Source organism: Peromyscus maniculatus, chromosome 6 (genome assembly GCF_049852395.1).
Source record: "Peromyscus maniculatus bairdii isolate BWxNUB_F1_BW_parent chromosome 6, HU_Pman_BW_mat_3.1, whole genome shotgun sequence".
Classification (NCBI taxonomy): Eukaryota; Metazoa; Chordata; class Mammalia; order Rodentia; family Cricetidae; genus Peromyscus; species Peromyscus maniculatus.
The window spans coordinates 28,571,745-28,594,983 of NC_134857.1; the positions used below are offsets into that span (position 1 = coordinate 28,571,745).

Below are 23,239 nucleotides of genomic sequence, written 5' to 3' on the forward strand. Positions count from 1 at the left end.
TCATACTACTGTTTTGTGTTATAAACCTCTCAGCAAGTAGCAGGAATATATCAGAAGTGAAGTTTGCTCCAAAAAATGTGATTTATTTCTTGGTAAAGGCAACGTATGTTGATCTTCCAAATTTGCAAAATTAGGTAATTAAGCAAAACTCACTAAGCATGTTGGGAGAAAATTTAAAATGATCAGAATAAAAGTTCAAAGATTAAAAATCCTGAATTCTCTCTTTTAGCTTGTGTCTCTTGCCAACGCACAATGTAGCTTACTGTTTTACCTGTTCAAATTGCCTAACTTTTGCTTTACCTCTTCATTTTTCTGTTAACCTTACTTTATACTTATTTTCCCATGACTTCTATCTATTGTTCCCTGTTTTGTTCTTTATTTTTCTCCTTCCTGCTCTTCTGCTATCTAAGCCTTCAGCAGCCTCAAGCCTTCTTCACAGAAAGGCTGCCGACATGAAGGCAGCTGCAGAGTCACATGAGCTTTCTCAGTTGGCCACTGCACCTGGCTCCATGCACAATATTCCTGGGCTTGACCACTGCCCTGTAGCACAAGCTTTCTATAGCCTTGTCAAGGTGCTTTCCGTTTTTTTCAGTGCACTATTGATGTATCAGTTAGATATGGCAAAGTTCCAGGCAGATGTGGTGAAGGCTTGCATAAGCTATCACAAGAGGGAAAACTGATTAACTACAGCCAAAGGGCTAAAAACTAGATTTAATAAAGCAAGTCAGTATGCTAAAAGATTTATTGTTCTATCTTAGAATAAGGATATAGCATCTAGGTTACCTGATTTCAAACATTATTAACATTATTGAAGTATATTTAAACAAATCTATTTAGTTGTAAGAAATAAGTCTTTATTAAATGCCTATGCTATGAAAATGCTACCACAAGTTGTGAATTTATTTTAATGCCTTTCTCTTTCAAAAGATATATTGAAAGGGAGAATTTTAGATGATTTAGTCACTTATAACAACTAAAAATTGCCAGCTTTGTCTTACAATATTTTGTTAAAAGAATTTAACATATTTATTCATCATATCTGGTAACTATTAGAAATAAATTTAAAAATAACTAGAACTATCAATTTTTTAAAGATAATGAGTAAAATATATTATGTACTACATGGATCCATTGGACAGCTACAACCACTGCCAAAGAATTCTTAGTTTTCATGAACTATAAATATATTTTTCTTAATTTCAGATGTTGACTTATAAATACAGGGAATTCACTCTGGTGGTTTACAAAAACTTGTTTGGGTTTCTGGGGAACCTATGAGATACAGTCTGATGTGAGGATGCTAATAACTGGGAAAATAGGGAGGAGAAAATATTGAGAGAAAATTATAAACAGTTTGAAAGGTTATAGGAAGGGATAGAATTTTGATGTGTATTTTCATATGTTAATGAGTAATGAGACATATCTGACCCTGGCATAGACTTAAAAAATTATACTTGCCTTATAACTGTAGTTAATGTCTATGAAGTACTTTTGGATATTTGAAGGATGGCTGGAAATTTTCTCAAAAATGAAGTTTGTTTTCTTTAAATTTGTTTTATCATACTTACTGAAGTTTTGATTAGAAAAAAGTATTATCTATTATCAGAAACAAACATAAACTGGATACACTTCTTTCTTAATCATAACATTTCTCAGAGAACAACCTACGGCTATTGTCTGAAACATACATACATGTATTTTAAAGTTTATCTGAGTCTGTCTTTGTAAAACAATCAGTCTCTCATTACAGCTGTAATAATTGCAGAATAACTTACTCCTGGGGATCGGAAAGAAATGACTGGAAATAATGATTGCAAGTAAAATTACGTATCTTAAGACATTTCTTAGATGTATCAAAACTTCAAAAATTTGTCTCTACACATGACATATGTTTAATCATGAATGCATTTGAAAGAGAAAATAAGTTAAACCTATTAAAACTTGAGCCTTCAATTTGAGCCATAGGAACTTGTCCGAACAAAGTGGATGTTCTGAATTGCATCACAGGGAATGGAATTGGCATCCCTGTCACTGATGTGTCCACGTTTCCACAAAAAAGTGAAAGGCTTTCCTATGTATTTGGTAATTAAAAGTTACACAGTCAATGTGACTAATGACGAATGATAAAAGAACATTGTTAGTCATCTCACAACTCCCCTGCGTGAGGACCCGTAATGGGATACATTTATTTCATTCTCCAACTATTTATCTAAACGACAAATAGAAAAAAAATTCTATTTTCTATTAATTTCTCTGTTCCTTATTTGAAGTTTATTGATTATGCTGTGGTTTTCATTTTCATTTCTATAACTGATTTTTCCTCATGAGAAATATATCCCCTCGTTTTATTGACAAAACTGGTGAAATGCTCAGGCCCTATTTGAGAGACCTCTCCTTCCACTCCAGTTATATACAATGATATATAACATTGCCAAGAAAGTTCCACTCCATAGGTTCATAAATTTGTTTAAAACCTTGCTTACCAATTTTCTCTTTTGTCAAATGACACTGTAATAAGCTTTCAGTGTTCCTTAATTTTTGTTAATAGCATTCTTTGATGCTTTTTATCCTTTCTCAATCAATACAGCTTTTTTGCATAGTGTAAGGAAATTTTAACCAATCTTATGAGATATAGAAAAATTAATTGGGAGATATAGAAAAAATTGTCAAGTTTGCAAGATAAAAAACCTGTACAATTAAATATGTAATTAAATATATAGTTAAATATAAACTAATTTCTACCAAATATCGTCTGGTAACATCAAGAACTATCTTAACACTGGCACATTGGTTTACTAACAAGATGATGGTAATCTGAATTGCAATGAATACTTGTACATGAACACATAAAAACTTATGAATGGCTGGACTTCCATATGTTTGGCCGAATTTGCCTTTCAATGATATGCATCAATCATATGAAGAAAAATATTATTAACTGGAAAATCTGTCATTAGTATTTATCTTTCCATGATCGAATATGACAATTCTACATTAATATTTTTATCTTAAAGTTCCAGAATTCTTGAAAATTGTTATCATTTTTTTAAAAATAATTACATATTATCCTTTTTTCTTAAATTTGACTTATGTGATACACAAGAGCTGTGGTGATATTGTGTAAGAGCCTTCTTCCTCCCATCACTAAGTGAAATAGGAAAAATTAAACTACCAGTGGATCCAGATAGAAGTCTTGTGCCTGGGTTGCTGCCTATGCACCATATGAACGAGTATCAGGGATGTTCTCTTTCTCTTTTAGCGTGTATAACTTAATGCAGAAATAGGGTTTGTCTAGAGTGTAGTAAAACATCTCAAGGATTTCTATTCTGTTCCAAGTCAGATTCTGTAATTCCAGCTTCAGTATTTAAACTCCTCAGGAGATTACCCAATAGTAATTCACTTTCAGGCTTATGCATGAAAATTATCAGGTGGATATTATAATCAAAGATGGACTTATTTGTTTGTACATAGATTTGTTTCAGATGAAAAGCCATCATTTAGTGGGATTAACACATGGTAATTAACCTGGTGTTGTTTCCTCAAAAAGTATTTTTTTTTTAGTTAATGACCTTTAATTCTAAAAGAAAATGTAGAAATTCTATAAGTTTCATTATTTTGAAATATGTATTGTCTTTTACAAATATTTTCAAGTACACTATCATTTAAATCAGTGTGCAGCACAGAACATCTGTTGAAACATTAAAACTTCCTTTGAGAGCTTGAGATTTCTAGATATTTGTGCAATTAAGAGTCAAGTATACTCATTAAATATTCTATGTTAATTTAAAAGTCCCAGCTTTTCATACATTTGAAAGACCTTATGATATAAATTAATCATGCTTTAGTTATTTGAAATGAATCAAAATTGTACTTACCAGATGGCTCCGTGGGGAAAGGTCCTTGCAACTCATCCCGATGAACTGAGTTTCATCCCTAGTAACCACATAGTGGAAGGAGAGAAATCACCCATGCAAGTTGTGACCTGACCACACATGTGTCATAGTATGTATACACACAGACCCACACAAATAAGGAAATGGATATAATTTTTAAACACTAGAAAAGTTTACCAATATTTAAAACATTCAGTAAAATATACTAGCATGTTTTAAAAAGCACTGGAATGATATTTTTGTTTATATTCTTTTCTGTGTTGTGCTCTACCCCAAGTGAGTATCAGGTTGGGCATGGTGACAGTTGACTGTATTTGGGTGTCTAAGGCAGGACAATTAAGAGTTTCAAGCTAACCTAGCTGTTTAGAGATGTCTAGGTCAGCTTGGGCTGTATAGCAAATCCCTGTCTCAAAAATCAGAAGAAAGGAAACAAAAATATTAGTGCCGGGTGGTGGTGGTGCACACCTTTAATCCCAGCACTCGGGAGGCAGAGCCAGGCAGATCTCTGTGAGTTTGAGGCCAGCCTGCTACAGAGAGAGATCCAGGACAGGCACCAAAACTACACAGAGAAACCCTGTCTCAAAAAAACAAAAACAAAACCAAAACCAAAAAAAAAATATTATTCCACAGCTCTAAAATATTCTTGAACTAGTGAGATAACTGAGTCAATCAAGTGCTTGCCTTTGAAGCCTAAGAATTAGAGTTCAAAGACCCAAGTACCAAGAGCTGGGTTGGGTGTGGTGGCATGCACAGTGTTGGGAAGGGGAGACAGGCAGAATCTTAGCGCTCACTGGCCAGACAGCACAGTTTACTTAGCAAAGTCTAGGTCAGGGACAGGGACTCTATCTCAAAACAAAACAAAAAAAGTGGGTGGCATCTGAGGAATGACCTCCCTTATTTGTACATGCACACACAAATAGTTACATGTACATCTGCACACATGAACACAGATACACACACACATATATAATATATAATATACATATATACATATTACACACAAATTCTTGTACGTGATTCAAGAACAGATAGACTTTCTTGGTCACAATCAGGTAACATTTAACAGCCTTGTCACTCTAATGACTGTGATAAAATTTGTAGTGTCATTTTCAATCTTGGTACATATAAGTTTGTGTTGACTAGGACAAGCATCTACAGTACAAATGAGCACTAAGGAATATGTCAATATTATCTGTAGTCGATTCCCACTGCATTTGGTTACCTCGGCTACACTAATTATAGTCATTTGTTTTTGGTTTGTGCAAGGTGGTAAATAATAAGTAATTTATAGGCATATGGACTGCCCGAGTTCCAGTGACAGATACCTTTAGGAACTAATTTCCCAGGAAACTAAGAACCACACTATTTTCCTGTGTACAAAATAAACAGAATTTTTGTCATTTGCCATTTGTCAAATTTGGGCTGAATTTCTGTTGAATTTCACCTTCTATTTGAAATCTAAGGTCGGTGGTCTAATTGTTATCTGACCTTAGCATACCCTTTCTGTGTTTGTAGGAACATCCGCTGATACATTGTTAGAGGATACCGATTAAAAAGCCTATAGCTGCGATTTCCCTATGTTATTAACCCACGAGAGAGTTTTAAAATATTCTTTTTCCATTCACTACTTCCTCAACTTTTAAGAAGTCAGCATTGTTTTTCCACCAATATTCTGAGTTTAGAAACTGTCTCTGTGACGTCTTTGCCACAGTCTTACTTTTTATGATTGTAGATCATTTATCCTGCTTTAAATGATAGGGGAAATGATATTAAGAATTTTTTTGTCTCCATCAGATTAAGAGAAAACTTACTTAGTGAAATGTTTTCACCCATCACTACCTTACCTGTAGACTTTTCCCGACTGTACAGCTGCCTGTGTTGACTACATTTGGAGTTTCTTGTCTCTTCCCTCTTCCTCTCTACCGTTTTCTCTTCTTCCAGGTATGGATCTCTTCTCCAACTGCACCGAGGAGTGTAAAGCGCTAGGCCACTCCGACCGATGCTGGATGCCTTCATTTGTCCCTTCGGATGGACGCCAGGCTGCAGATTACCGCAGCAACCTGCATGTCCCCGGCATGGACTCAGTTCCAGACACCGAGGTCTTTGAACCTCCCGAAGCCCAGCCTGGAGCAGAGCGGTCCTTCTCGACCTTCGGCAAGGAGAAGGCCCTGCATGGCACCCTGGAGAGGAAGGAGCTGGACGGATTGCTGTCCAATACACGAGCGCCTTACAAACCACCATATTTGAGTAAGTATCACAAAAGCTTACAACAAGGTAGTTCCTCTTAAGAACTAAAGGTCCATATTCTTATTGCTGAAAACAGTTTGAGTTCTTAGAAATGTTGATGAAAATCGTCTTTAGGTTTAGGCAGTACTCCAAGGTGGAAAACTGATAGCAGGAAAGTGGCCTCTGGTGTTGGGGTTGTATTTACAGCAAAACACAGCCTTGGCTTTTACAAAAAATATTTTCAGATGTTCTTTACTTTCCTAGAGTGTGGAACCCTGGCTTACTTGATTTCAGTGTAATTTGAAGGGCTAGTCAAAGTCGGAGTCCTTTCGGGGAATGTAAGCGTTTCTGGGTATTGAACTGAGGGACTTGGGCATACCAGTCAAGCACTGTACCCCTGAGCTACGCCCCCTGGCCTAGCCTCATGTTTCTTAATGATATTGGCTGATATCATCAGCTAATTGTGGTTTTATCATAATGAAGTTAAGCACATTAGACCAAATTTAGAAAGTAGTATAGACATGTAGACCTCATGTTGAGCTTTTACTAGAGATTAGGAGGTTTGCTGGTAAGGACTCAAGTCCATAATCAGAGTCAGAGGTACTGTGTGATAGAGGGACCAATGGTCTTGTAGCACTGAGACTACAGACAATATGGCCCCTAGTTCAATATAGAAACTGTATTCTCTAAATGGATTATCTTATACAACCATCTGACCAACAAAAATGCTTAGGGTTTCTATGATAGATTTCCTTTGAGGATCTCAGTAATGAAATTTTCCTGTTTAATATCTGCTCCATGACATCATCTCTTTTTAGTTAATGGATGAATACTATGTATAATTCAATTCTGATTAAGCCACATAAATAATACTTGATATAAAAAGTAATGCTTGATAGAGGTAAAACCTACGGCAACTCAATCAAAAATCGAAATCTACCTGATATATAAATTCTGTTGCATTTGATATTTTCTTTCATCTTGTAGTATCAAGAAAATATTTGTTGGATCATAAACCAGAAACAAAGTTTGAGAGACATTGGAGATGTATCATTTCTATTTGAGCTGATAAAATAGGAAAGATTAAAAAAAAACTTGAAGAAAACAAACTGAATATGTATACATACATAACATATGTACATATTAAGACTATGTAACACAAAAATCACATAGTAAATCCATTGAGGTCATGGCTTCTAATGTTGAACAATGAGAATAGTCAAGTGTTCCACTGAGGCCCTCATCAGATTCATAAACAGTGATGACAATAGTGACCAAGGTATATTTCATGAAAGATTGTGTTCAGACTCTCAAATTACATAAGAGCACCACTGACTCCACGGGATACACTACTTTAGTATTACAGAGTCTGTTAATAATGCCTTTTATGAATCACTGATATTTGATTAGCCATCATTTTATTTATACTATATAAAGAGCATAAGTACATAAATATTGAGAGTCTAAGATCCAAAATTAGACATAGCCACACATTCTAGTTTACTTAAAGAGAGCAAAAATCAAGTTTTATAAAGGAGGACCATGATGAGATCTTCTCAAATTGAATTATAGATTTGAAATTGTTCTAAAAATGAAATGTTTCCAAAATAATATGAATAATCCTACCTTGTTTTATGTAACTTTAAGAAATATGTTTTATAGAAAACTATCATTGACAATTTCAAGAAGAAAAACTAAAGGATATATGATTTTAAGGACTCAAGGCACATACCTTTAAATGAATACTAATATTTCTTTTATGAGCATATTGTCAGGTAAATACACTTCACAGATAATGGAAAAGCAACTTCCATTTTATAATATCAACAAGCACAATACTTGGCAAATTACTCTTCTATGTAAATCTTGAATTTGTTACAACTAAGAAAGTATTTTCTTAACTGACTAGTTTTTTATTTTAATAATGATCATAGTAATCATACTTTTTAATAAATAACAACACTGTCCTTAATTTAGTGCAAAATTTTCTATTTTGTAAGAATCTATTATTCTCATTTAGAAGCCTGAATTCAGGGACCATTGATTTCATAAGTATGTGTGTTAACATAATCAAATAAAAAATCTATTATTGTACCTTGTAAATTTAGATTTGGTTACATATTGATTGAACATGTCTGTTGAATCAAATTAGTCTCTAATTATGGTCTATATTTTTCACTATCGATTTTAGCCCACTAATACTGTTCTAAATCCTCAGTGTTTGGATTGAAGTCAGACCCAAGTAGAGAATAAACAGAAAAAAAAGCCATTTGTATTTATAGTGTACTTAATTCACCCTGAACTTTAAGCATGTATGAATTTCTCCTTTTTAAAAAATAATAATATTTTAGTGATTTATGTCATACCGGACTCAGACAATCACCTTTAAAGTTAATATCTTCACACAGGGTCAATAGACACAGTCAATTTTATTGTTAGTATAATAGTACATACATACTATACTCTCAAGCTGTTTCTGGCCACCCCCCATTATATGGTGAGAGGGCTTAATTTTGTGTCATTTATCATCAGGAATGGAAATATTCTCATCTTCTAAATTAAAAACTACATCCATCGTGTGATTAAAAAAGCTAAAAATTGACACTAATTACTTGCTTTTAATCAGAATGTTTAGATAATTATTGAGGCTGCTGTTTTACTTTTGTTAACTATGCATTTAGTTTTATAATGAGTGTAATATACATTTGATGCTTAGGAAGGTAGCTATATATTTAATAATCTTTAAAGTTTCCAAAAATGTCTAGTGAGGTAACCACTGTAATTTATATAATAATGATGAGAAAAGGGAAACACGGATAAAAATACAAATTAGATCATTGTCTATGCTGGTAACTTCTGAGTACTATGCCTCTGATACATATATATATTTTAAGCTATACTAACTTTTGAAGAAAAAGAAAAGATACCAGGTGCTTGCATACAATGAAAATAGAGTTCACTTTGAAGTGGCAATCTAAACCAGTCACACATTCTTTTTTAACGCATAGAAAAACATCCACAAAGTTCCACCTGATCTGTTTACTCAAATGGAAATTAAAATAACTGGTATCAAGTTGATCACCTCTATCAATACTTCCTTAGTCACAAACGTTGCCTACCCTGTGTTTTCCTACTCATATTAGAGAAATATGTATTTCATACTTGTGGCAAAACTGTTTATTTTGGAAACAGATATCTTACCTAGATTTACCTGAACCTTAGCCTCACCTAGCATTTTATTAAAGTACTAAAAATCCTAAGACACAAATTTAACTTTTAACTAGAATTAATAATTGCTTTTGCCAATTTAAAAACCAATTTAAAATGGGAAAAAAGCATTCTCTGGAGATTGGAAATGACCTTGCACTTCTGTCATAAGGATTCCTAGGATATGTTTTTAATTATAGACATTTTATTTAAAGCAATTTCATTCTTCAAATGACACAATGTATTACATGATACAATCTGGCTAGTCTCAGAAGATGAGAAGCAGAAATAATTTAACCACAGAGATGAGAAGATGGATCAGTGGGTCAAGTGCTCACCTTGCAAGCAAGGCAGCCCGAGGACAGGTTCTCAGAACCAAATAAAATGTAGGCACAGAAGTTACCTTGGCAGTTTTGAAGCTGAGACAACTATGACCCTGTGTGGCCAGCTAATCTAGGTGAATCTGGTGAGTTTCAGGTTCAGTGAGAGACACTGTCTCATAAAATAAGGTAGAGAAGTGATTGGGGAAGACACAATGTCAACCTGCACTGGCCTGCACATGCATCAACACAAGCACCGCACAAATACATATCTATTCACGATTTTCTATGCACACACATACCCATACCTACAACACACACACACACACACACACACACACACACACACACACACACACACACACACACACTTTAAAAAACAGCTTGGGGAATGCAGTTGATAAAAAAATGATGTTACTTATGTAATTGACAAAAACCTGAATAGTTAAAACAATGCTAAGATATTTGGAATCACTGTTGAGTATATTTTAATGTAATGTTAAAATTTCTTTTAAGACTTTTGTCAATGAATCAATGTGGTCCAAATTAGACAGCAGAAGCAATGCAGTAATAAATGTATAGGATACATCAGGAAAATTTTCTGATGATTTTTATTCTTTTCTTTAAGATATGTTCATTTATGTCATCTTTCCCTTCAATTTGTAATACTCATTTATCATGTATTTGTGATAGGGATTTTTTTTACTTGTTCAACATATTGAATGAAGTAATAAGACTTGACTGATGTAATGTTCTTGAAAACTTCTTAAACCTATGGGGTTTTCTAGACTCATCAGTTTACAGGGAAACCACTTAGTGAGACATACCATAGTCCATCGGGCCTTCATATTAGAAGCATCTAGATTAATGTTTGTATAGCAAAAGTTCACTTGTCCCTCTCTGTTTTTATCAGCTTTGCATTCTTTTAAAATTTTGCAGCTCACCCAGACCACATAAAAAGATCAAAAATTTAAAACATTGCACCTAAATTATTGCTGCCAATTTACCTAGATCTCTTCTTAGTAAATGCAATTTTGGTAAAAAGATCTTTTTGGTATCTGCTTCTGAGCACTTCCAGCCTCGAGCTGATGGGAAGTGAGGAACATGCTTTGTTTAGTAACATCTCTCCCAATGTCTTCATTATCTCAGTGTGCCTTCTGTGAGTTTTCATAATTTGCTGAACTCAATAGTGTGTTGAGAGCATATACAGAATTCAAAATAAAATGACTTTTCTTACTGATACTCATTACTAGCATATTTATATCACCCTGTGTGGTGGTATCTTTGGCATATATCTATTCCTCTAATGCCCTAAGTATAGCAGTACATCTGATGTTAAATCTACAAAGTAAGTGTTTTTTATTAAAGTATTTAAAAAGCCATTTCTGTCATGTAGTTATAGCCATCAGTAAATGAAGGAAAGCCTTTTATGATTTTCCTTTTCTGTAAATAGATTTTTTTGAATGTTCACTTCTCCTCCGAGCTCTGTTACTTATTAATCAAACATTTTGAGAGCTCTGTTGTTGATCTGTTGTTCTTTCCTCACACCCAGATCCATGAGCCTAATGTACTTAAATTTTCACTTTATCCCTGTTTCATAAATCCCAGATCATCTCACTCTAGTGGTGCTGTTTTTCTATTAACTGCCCTGACTACACGATTATGAAGAAATACGTAAACAAATACTTTACTCACTTCTATGGAAAATTAATGGTAGCAAATAATCGGTAGCAAAGCTCAGCCTTGTGTCTACTGATAGAGTTAGAAGTCCACCTAATCCCATTAGTCCACCTATGTGCAAAACATTAATTGATTCCCAATTTCCATGATTACTGAACTTAACTGAAGACAGCAGTGGCCTGGATCCTCCCTATAATGCTAGGGACATGAACTAACCTGTCAGTCTGTTCTTTAGTTTCTTGCTTCTGGTGTATCTTAACTAATAGGATTGAAAGCTATGAAAACTCTTCTGAAAGGCAGCTGTGAAGCACCGTGTTTTATTTTATATGTACACATCTGCCACTGCTGATGCTTTCTTACTTAGGCATCATGCTTCTCCATAGCCAACCTCATGATATCACACGTCTTTACATCTGGATGATGTCAAACTAATACCCATCCAAGAAAGCTCTAATCCCTTTGATAAAGAACTCTTACAGTTTCTTTAGTCATTGTTTTTGACTTCTTTAAAACTCTGCAATTTTTAAAGTGCCCTTTAAATATGGCTTTAAATTCAATTGACCTGATTTTTATAATCTTATGAATGGCTTACCCAAATGATCACATGCTGAGAATAAACTTCTGTGATCATTGTTGAAGATAATGTGCAGTTTCCCAGCAATCACAAATGTTGCTAGAATTTGCTTCTGTCCTGTAAGTTTTTCCCCTGACACAATTACTCTCTTGACACATCCAGACCTACCAAGTAACGAATTGTGTATGTTAAACCAATTATGAACAATGAAGAATGGATATTTTTAAGTATATGGATTTTATATAATGCTATCATTATTCATCCATTCACATATCTGGGCATAAATACAATTTTGGCACTTTTAAAGCAAACATTTGCTTTCTTTGCTTAAAATTTTAAATTAGTTTAATCCATTATTTAGTCAATATATGTAGGGATTTTAGAGGGCAGTAGAATTTGAACTTACTCTAGATATTGAAATATATCTAGTCATGGCATTTAAATTATGATTTTTTTCTTTCAACACTTCCAGAATTTAAGTTTATTTTGGTTTGTTCTTATATTTCAACATTTTCAGAATTTAAATTTATTTTGATTTGTTCTTATAGCATATTACATCCCAGGGATATGCAATAGTGGTTTGTAACTCTCGACTCTTAGGATTATAATTACTCCCATTCCTTACCTTGTCTGTGAGGCTTTTCTCCAGCTTCTTGTTTTGAATACGTCATGTGTTAACCTCCATCTTTCACTTTCCATGAAGCTAGTAACACACATGTTCTTCTAGATTTAGCCATCTTTCTTTATTTAACTTCTATATGAATACTGTTTATTCAAGCCATTTATAATTAAGTTTTTGAGCAGATATACATGGTTAGTTAAATGTTATCATTTAGGAATGAGTATAAAGAGAAGAGAACAGAACAGATAAAGTTAGCCATTCTTTTACATAATATTCCATTTTCTGTGAGACTTTGTGTAACTAAGGGAAATTTATTTCCTGCACACTTTCATTTTTAGAATATTAACATTTTCGTGTACCTCATTTTATATTACAGATCATTTCCACCCTCTTTCTTGTTTTGCACATTGGAAGTAAATCCATTTAAGCATTTGTCCATCCTAAGAGTCTAACAAAAGAAGATAATCAATTAAAACCTAAGTAGGATTATTCAATGAAAAGAAACGCCTACATATGGAATTACTTTTTCCTGCTTCATCATACTGAGGATTTCTGAATCAACATATGAATACTTTAAGTTATAAATATCTTGTAGATAATCCTGGAATATGCAAATTGATTTGCCTATAAATATCATTAAACAATATTCAATACTCAGTGTCCTAGACTCTTCTTGGCTGAGTGTGTCTTCTAAACTCCATTTTCTTGTAGAGTTAAAGTCACTTAGATAATGTAGCTTGAAAATGGTGTAAGATTGTAAAATTGGTTGTTTAAGATGAAATAGTTTTATAACACTTTGCCTGATAGGACAGAACAATAATTTACTACTCAGTATTCTGAGGCAGGAGGTTCACTGTCAATCTGGTCTGCAGCGAGAGCTCAAACACAGCCTGTGGGACTTATAAAGACACTGTCTTGAAAAAGAAATTAAAAGAGGGTGTGGTGCTCAGGGGTGGGAAAGTTGTCTGAAATTTGCAAAACTACATTATATGTGCAGCCTCTAGTATAATCAAAGAAGTTACGTAGATAATTAAATACATATATAAATTGCTAGTGAATAAAAACTGAAGTCAGTCTTGTATATGCTGGTGCTATATAAAGAATATAAAGTACTTGAAGTTTGAGGTTCCCTAAGACTTCCAAGTCACTGCAAACAACAATCAAAATCATTTCAGGGGAAGAGAATGTAGAGCTTCGAAAGCATTGATTCTCAGAATGTTATTATTTTTATGGGACATGGATAGAAACAACTTGTGAGGAAGAAAAACTAATATTTAAAAGTGGAGTTTTAGCTCTGATTCTAGAGTTGACCCATAACATGATATTCAACACATATACTATGTGTTCTATAGTAATGTACTTACTGTATGTTTTATTTCAGAGACACACTTTTAAAATATGTGGAGAGACACTGTGGACCGTAATTATGATTTCAGTGTCTCTGCAACGGAGTGCCATTCAAAATGATCAATTATAGCTTTAATTCATTGAGCTCAACAAGAGATCATAAATACATTTCTGTTATGTCTTCATGATTAAGTTACATGGACACATGCACATTTATACACTAACATGGAGGTAGTGACACTGACATTATACACTCAACAGAAGTATTGTACTTTAGGAAATTTAGTTTTTAATTATTCCCATCAGTTGTCACATGTAGAACTAACTGAAGTCATGCTTAACAGAAGAATACATTTGTTCAGCTCCTCTCTCATCTTCTGCCACTAACAGGAATAAACTTGTGAATAAACTGATAGGTGATGAAATCACTTTTAATTTGTCCATTTGCTGTTTAAGGTCGGCCTTTTTCTTTTTCAGCAACAGTTCATAATGCTCAAGAATAACAGCAGGTTAACTATGGCAGTGTAGGCAAATTGCATTTCTGGTTTCAGTGCTGTGCGTTTCAGCAAGGATGTTAATTTTCATTGCTAGAAAAAAAATGTAGTTAGTGTAGCTTTTTGTCCTTTTAATATTGATATTTGCCCCAATCATACACTAGACTGTCCCACCTCTTGGCTGAGTAGTTGATTATTGCATGTTTTTACATAGTGGAAATTTGACTTCAGTTTATTAGTAACAATTTCAAGTGTCATGTATATATCAACAGCTATATTTGTGATGAAAGTTAGATACCACTGTATTCTACAGAGCTACATTTATGAGAAAAAGTATTGCTACATAGCCGAGGCCGATATCTAACTCATGGTTCTCCCACCTCAGTAATCTCATGTTGGAATCATATGCCTGTGTCACCAGGCCAGGTGCTAAGATGTAATCTATAAAATTATTTGTTTGCTTGTTTTTGCACAAGACCTTGAAATTTAGCTCAAGTTGGCCTTTAACTCAAAAACCCAAATAAACCCTTCCATGTACAAAAAAAATCATTTTATAAATATTTTTGTCATGCTATTCAAATAAATTTTTAGGTTGGGTATGTGCAAAAACATCTCTGTATGTAAATAATGTGTAATGAGTGAAATCAAATACAGATATGTTTTCTATTTTAACTTTTGGTGGATAAAGACATGGTCATAGCACACTAATTCCTTTTTCATCTCTAATTAAAGATTCAGTAAGTAGGTTACTTTTTGAAGTGCAACATGTCATAAGGCCACGAGTCAACTATGACATTAGTAAACTAAGTTGATATAGCAATGGCATCTTGATTGTGTAGACTTGATTGACTTTGTAAGCTAAAAGCGTTTCACAGGAAGGGTTGTGGGGATGGTCCACAAATATGAGAGTTAGTGTGATAGTCTGTCAGCTGCTGTACATCTTAAGCCTAGAAAATTTGTATAGAAAATGGGAAGGTGATCTGAAACACTCTAATGATGCAATTTTTAGATTTATTATATATAAATTTGTATAAATTATACATCAGATGATTTTGTTCAAGATGAACATAAGTATTTATTTGTTATTAATTTTCTTCAGTCTTTCTAGTAAGATAAATGGCCATAAAATATGTAACAGCCATTGCCTCCTATTAAGTTATATTTTACGTATATTCAGTTACATGAAATGGTAGAAAAATTTTATACTCAATATTCAGGTTTGTGTCGAGTCTTGACTGAATTCGTTTCACACAAAATCCAATATAACTTTCTTTTCTTTTCACTCAAACATTTAAAAATAAATCCAGAAATCATGTTGTGTAATTCATATTTAATCATGAGTTTATAATAGAGATAGTTATCTTTTATTTCAAAAAGAAGACTAAAAATATATTTGGACTGAAAATTTGGTACTACTTAATTCTATAACAACGTATTTATAAATGTTTTTAAATACTCTATCCTTTAAAATATTATTTTTTTATCATTGATTATGTAGTTGGTGGTCAAATTTCCATTAGTCATATAAACATTATTTATATTTACAAATAAGTCTCTTAATTTTTGTTTAAATACACTTTAAAAATAGGAAATATTTTAAGATTTTAATCAAGTGTCCTGTACATAAAAAATCTGAAAATACCTAAATATGTCATTTGAGTTTTCTCAAGATGAGGATCCCCCTATGCAATCAGTGCTCCAAACATCTCTCTGTATTATGTCCAGATTCCAAAACATTGTTAGTATCCCATGGCCTCTCCCAGTCACTGCCACTCCATGTTTAGAACTATTTCAGTCTATAACCATTGATTATTTTATTTGTATTTTAAAGCTTCGATTATTGGAATAAATGAAATGTAAAATTCTACTAAAATTTATTAGCAAGTTATTGTTCTGATAATATTGGAAAATTAATCAGCAAGCCTTATTATCTACTAATGTATATAGAAAAGGACTATTTAGTGAGCAGATGTTTTTGAATATATAGTGTATTGTAGCTATCTTTATGTTTAGTCTATCAGAAATGCTTCACTCTCATCTTTGTGTCTTTTTTTATTGACTAAATATAATATACTGTTAATTTAGTAGATTTTAAGAAACACACACTTGAATGTGTCAAGTTAAATGCCAGATTGTAAAAAAAAAAAAAGAAGAAAATCGAGATGCTAGAACTTCTTATGTCTTTAAAACCCAGTAGAGAATTATCACAATATATTATAATGTTAAAGGAAAATTTATAGTTGAGAGATGAACATGATGAAAATCAATGCATCTAAACAGGGTTTTAAAAAATGATGAATGGGCAGATTGAGAAGAAATGAGGAGCAAAGACATCACATATCTACAGAGAGATGGCAGCAATCAGTTTCTCCATCTTCAAGAGGACAAAAAGAAAAGAAAGCATTTGGCCTCTTGAAAGGCTAAAATAAAACTCTGTAGGAAATGCCCTGGCTAGCACACTGGTCTCTGCTCCTGAGGGAGGGAGAAAGAGCACACATACAAAGCTTACAAACTCCAGACATATGCAGATGCCATCTGTGATTTGACAGAATCTCACTTTCTAGACCCTTGATGTTGCTTTTTCTCACAAAATGTTATTCTGGAGCTGAGTCCAGCAAGAAAGGGAGAAGGTTCAGCTGTCCAGAGGCAAAGCTTTGAGAAAACATTATTTTATTTCCCTCATTTTTACGAGTCATTGTGATTGACTTTTTAGATTTCCTTCCTTAGAATTTTAAAGAAATCTTGAGTTTCTTGAGGCCTCTGTCTTTTACCTCACATGATGATTTATGATAGATAATAAGACATCAAGAAAAAAAGCAAGAGCATTATAATTTGAGAAAGCTTTGTGGTGTTGTTTAGAATTCACACAAGTATACATATATCAGTTATTCTATGTATGCATTGAATAAGTGAATTGCATATGTTAAAATGCCCCAGATCACTTATGATGCCATAGTACATAAATTGGAAGCAAGTGAGTAGAAATTTAACATATCATATTATTTAGTATTTCATTATTGAGTTAATTTACTTTTCTTTTTTTCTTTTTTTTTTTTTTGGTTTTTCGAGACAGGGTTTCTCTGTGTAGCTTTGCGCCTTTCCTGGGACTCACTTGGTAGTCCAGGCTGGCCTCAAACTCACAGAGATCCACCTGGCTCTGCCTCCCGAGTGCTGGGATGAAAGGCGTGCGCCACCACCGCCCGGCTAATTTACTTTTCTTAACATGAGAATTTTTCATGTTTGATGCTATAATATTCTCCAGTGCATTTTAAAAAAAGATCTGCTTTGGTAGTGTGTGAAACAGCCCGCCATTAAATAAAAAGAAAGGATTTTTGTTAATTGTCATGATCGAGTTACACATATGCTTTCATAGTGATCATGCTTTTCTTACTATGTTGAGAGTGAGCAGAAAACAAATGCCACACATGATCATTTATATTTGAGCTTTGTATTTTACAGAATCAATTAAATAGTTGCTTCAACCTTGGAATGAAGAAGCTTGAATCAATCATGTGTCTTGAAAGTATGAAATGAAAGACAAAATCATCAAATAAGGATTAGTGTGAATGAACATGAAGACTGGATTTAACAATAGAAACAGATACCTAGTGAGTGCCCACCTTGTAGGCAAGAATGGGAAATAATGATGTAATGCAGTCACTGGGATCAAAGGTTTTCAAAAGGGTCCAGTGCTTATCAGTCCAAGCTGTTGGAGGAAGCTAGTGAGATTCAGATCACAGTAAATAATTTTAGAATCAGCTGTATGGACATTTTGATTATGTGACAGTATATATTCATAATATGTATTCTTTTTTCCTATCTGCAAAAGTGTAGCTTAATAGCACACAAAATGAAATGCCTTGTTCATTAGTTGGAGTGAACTCTAATTCTTTATTACTTGAATTAAGCTAAAGAATTGGGTGCATCTAATAGAATGGTATTAACATACTTGTAGAATTATAGCAACATAGTATTAATTCATTGAATTTACTGACTGTTTTTTAAATTCAGGATTACATTGCTGAAATATCTGCAGGAAATATCTGGCATTGAATAATTTAATTTTCTTCTTTCACAATTAAAATTGAGTTAGAAATTTGTAATCTGATCTTTGAACATTTCAATTTTTCATCTTTCAGTGATATAGAAATTCTATTTTGATAATTATTACTGAAAGTGTATAATATGGAGTATTATATATAATTTAAATAAAAATGCTGATAGATTAAAAAACATATTCCTTTAATCTTAATTTTAAATCCTATTTAACCTAATATGGAGATATTTCATTTACTTTCCAATTTCAAAGGCCTATCAGCAGTACTATTATTTATTTGCTGTTATTTATTATAATTATATATTAATTATTAGAGAGCCTTGTGATAGTGTAAAATTATAAAAAAATAATAAAAGGGAGGAGGAAAAGGAAAGAGTGAGAGCACTGGCTAGTGTGTTAAGGTGCACTTTGTAAATTATTGTCAAGAACATCATAACCCATTTTTTAAAAAAAATTATAATTTGAATACTGCTATATCTTAGAGATTTTGTATTTTATTTTTGTTTTTTACATTAATGTCCTCCAGCCTTGCCTGGTATACAGAAAAATTACATCTCAAGAACTTTCCACAGATATGTGAGTAAATAGAACGATCAATAACTTCATTTAAAATATAGCTAATATCCTAAGTAAATAAAGTGTAATGTTCTGGAGAGCTCTCCAGAGGGAAGGTACAAATGGTATCAAAATCTGGCAGAAATCAGAGGTGAACACAGGTGTATCTAATAACTCACAATCCAGTGTAGATGAACTCATCTCTTTTTCGTGAAAGTGAGCTCTTCCTATGGAGCATGTCTAGGTAGTCAGAGGGTGGCAGGTCAATGTCCCTTCTGCAGTCATCCTAGACAGTGAAGAAGAAGCGTGGTGTGATTCTCACATCTGTTCTCCACATGCCTCATGCAAACACCCACCCTTTCTATTAGAAATAAACGTTATGGCCAACAAGTGCTTCAAGCAGTCCATCTGAATATTTATAAAACCCGAGAAACACTATATAGTCTTGCCACTTGCACAGTGGGTATTCTTACCAGCTTTCATTAATTTTTATCACTTTTGACTTCATTATAACTTGGAACACTGTATTAGAATGCATGACTTCATATTCTTCTCACAGGATTCAGTTTTATGTTATGTGTTCTCACAGCCTAGGGTGGTTTCTCACCGGTGTTCTTAATGTATTTCCTCATGTCCAAGGTGTTGTGGAGACATTGAGGCTGACCCAGCCAATAACTATGTTATGTACAAAATTTCTTTAGTTTTTCTGTAACTCTTTCTTGTCTATAACACATACCTTAGGAGCTCATTGTGGAGATTAAATTATTTAATATATTTAAAGTAGAGTGCCTGGTCTAAAGGAAGCATTCATTAAGTGTTGAAACAACCATATATATATATATATATATATTCAGTTAAAATGAGAACAGTGACATCAGCCTGAGTACGGACAAAATTAAAATTCCGTGCTTAAATAGAACTAATTATGCCCTTTTCGCTCAGAGAGAAAAATCAGACACCAAGTGTTCTTTTCACAATAAATCACTATTTTGCATCATTAATATATTCTTTCCCAGAGCACATGTGTTAAAAGTACACTATTCCTCTTTTACCCCTTTATCCATTAAGATATTACAGAACCAAAAGTCTAATATGCATCAATGATTAATCTTCATTCATATTATAGTGATGTTAGTTACAGGCAGGGATTACAACTTTTGAAATTTCATTTTCATTTTACTTTACTCAACTTGTGTATTTATACTTAGGGAAGACATTTGATTATGCAAAGCAAATAGTGATACAGAATCCTCATTTTGAAAACAAGAATTTTGATTTTATAGGATGTAAAAATTAGGTTTACTGATTGTAGAAAAGAAAGGATTTATGTTCTTTCCAGCCAAAAAATAAAAGGAAAGAATTAAATAAATCCATGTCTAATATAATTTATCTCCTCTGTATTTTGATAGTTGTGTTTGATCATTAGTGTAACTTGTGGCTATTGGTAGAATAATGTTATCCCTAATATTATTAGTACTTTCATGTAAGAGACACAGGTGCTCTGAATCTTTGGAGAACACAAACAGCTGTTAGAATGGAAACTCACACATTTCTATGAAATGTAGGAGAGATGTGTGTGTCTACTTAGGCCAGGGGATGACACATAAAAGCCAAAAGATTTTGTCACACTAGTCCTTCACTTAATTATTTAATATACCTGATTCTCTCAATCAGCCTGCTATGTGTATTTTGTTGCACATCTTTCTAATTCACACAGAATTATCAGATATTAACAAAAGCCAATTTGAAATACCCCCAAAGAAACTGTGCAGACTTTACTAGTTAATGGATTGTTAATTGACTCTTTGTGACCATGCTACTTCTTTATTTTTATATTATAAAATATAAAAATACTTCTTTATTATTATAGATAATTATTATCTATAATTCTGTGTGTTTTTGTTGTCTACATTCTACCCAGTTTTACAACAATATATGGATTTATTTCACGAATAATTCAAATACCCAGGAAAAATAAACCTTTGTCTGTCTGTCTGTCTATCTATCATCTATCTGTCTATCTATCTATCTATCTATCTATCTATCTATCTATCTATCTATCTATCTATCTATCTATCATTTATCTGTCATTCATTTACCTGTCAAATTCTCTCTTTCTACATACATATCATTATGTTTCCTGAGTACAAAAGACCAAAATACTAAGGTCTGTGCCCAATTTCTTCTTCAGAATCAGAGCATTCTTATATCTCCTTCACATTCATTTCTCATGTTCAAAAATAAATTTTACTTTTTATAATCATCTGATTTCCTGCATTTAATAATGCTGTTTGCAATGATAGGAGAAGTGAGAAATGTTAAGACATGCTAACCGTATTTGTCTTTAATTAGGCTGTGAGTTCTATTGCTGTAGTGATTTCATTTAAGCATTTTTTCCCACAAAGTTCATGGTTTTTTTCCTATCTATAAGTTATTTTAATGTTTTCATCATATCAACAAAAGAAAATGTGGTTACTTTATCAGAATAAAACATATTTGGTGATTTCAGGAATGATTCCTTATAATACAATCAAGGAAATCTTATACTCTCCAATAACTGTGATTTATCCATGTAAATTTCCTGATGGAGCACAAGGACATTTTACATGTTGAGAATTATGTGAGCAAAATATGAAATTGGAGAGCAAGATTTTGAGAACAATAATTTATTTTAAAGTGAAAGTTATATGATGCTAAATCTATAACCTAAAAATAGATGCACAGTGCAAGTTTGTTTTGGCTAAATTACAGAAGACTATATTTTGCTTAAATTAAAGATGTTTTAAATAATACCAATAAAAGATGTAACAACAAACAGATCAAGCCAACTGTCTGTCGCTGTGCATTGGTGCCAGGTCCTGGGCTCGTTGCATGAGTTGGCTGTTTGAATCCTGGGACACTTGGCTCGGTCTGGGAGGGGGGAATGGACCTGCCTGGACCGAGTCTACCAGGTCAACCCCGGTCCTCGGGGGAGACCTTGATCTGGAGGAGGTGGGAATGGGGGGTGGGCTGGGGGGAGGGGTGGGCGAGAGGGGGAGAACAGGGGTTTCTGTGGCTATTATGTTGAACTGAATGGTGTTATAAAATAATAAAAAAAAAAAAAAAAAAGATGTAACAACAATTAAAGAGTTTATTATGGTCCTAGTACATTTTTATGAATTTATCAAATGCAATACACTTAAATCTTAATATCAGATGTAGACATTCTTCCTGTTCCCACATTAGAAATTATTAAATAAGGATCTCTTCTTATTGTAGCTTGCCAGTTGCTTCCTCAAGGCTGAAGGAGAGCTTTGCTTTTTATTGGGGACCTTTCTAGTTCAGTCCAAATGTTTGTAACCAATTCACATTTGATTCCTAGGCATATGAAAAGAGACAGTTCAGAAGTCTTTGATGCAGGCAGTATGTGTCCTTTTACTGCTGATAGTATGACTGATGTGGTTGTGTGTTGTGACTCTTAAGGACTGAACAACAATGGTTCCAGTGGGAAATGAATATGAAGGATGTGCTAATGAAACTTTAAACACAAAATGAAGGACAGAGTGACTCAGTGCAGCAACTATAGGAAGTAGTTCTCAGCATCACTTCTCTGGCCCTGAGACTGCATGGCTAAGATGATTGTATCATGATAGACAACACTAATAAATACTGTACTGATGAAGTCAATTTTAATTAGAAAACTGGTAATAGAGGTGAGAGTTGTGGGACAACGGTAGAATGACTGACTAGCAGGCCTAAAGCTTGGCTTTAACCCCATGTACCACCAAGGAGGGAGAGAGGGAGGAAAAAAGGAAGGAAAAGAGGGAGGAAACAAGGGAGGGAAGAAGGAAAGAAAGAGGAAAGAAACGCAGATAACTTGTTAGGGGCACATAGGAAAAGCATGTTACCGAAAGGGTTAAATTATGTCTGAGGGTTTTGTTGTTGTTTTGCTTTGTGTATGTTAATGTGAGAGAAGACAATTTATAGAAACACTAGTAGACTGTGTAATGGGGATATTGTCACATAGGCAATATTTGATTAGAGGTTATTGACAGTCTCCTAGCCCAGTCAGAGGAAATGCTATATTCAAAATAGTCCTTACAGCGCCAATAATCCTGTGAACTGCAGACTCAGACCTCACATCCCACGACTTACTCATGTCTCCCTGTAAAAGAATAAGCCCCGAAGCAATATTCTACTATGAGAAAAAAGATTCGGTGTCACTTATAAAGTGAATTTAATATTAGTCTGTGATTATCATCGGTCTTATATTTTTCTTAGCTAA

At 33.4% G+C, this 23,239-nt stretch overlaps 1 protein-coding gene across 3 annotated transcripts in view; it reads left to right on the forward strand.

Moving 5' to 3' along the window:
• Pcdh10 (protocadherin 10) overlaps nt 1-23,239 on the forward strand; it is a 71,513-nt gene that overhangs the window by 7,925 nt on the left and 40,349 nt on the right. For 2 of the 3 annotated variants that reach the window (XM_006994545.4, XM_006994547.4), the window contains exon 4: nt 5,835-6,140. In XM_006994545.4, coding sequence (XP_006994607.1) covers nt 5,835-6,140 — 306 coding nt within the window. Of the gene's footprint in view, nt 1-5,834; nt 6,141-12,898; nt 13,176-23,239 lie in introns of those variants that run through there. The other variant, XM_006994546.4, reaches the window with a different exon arrangement.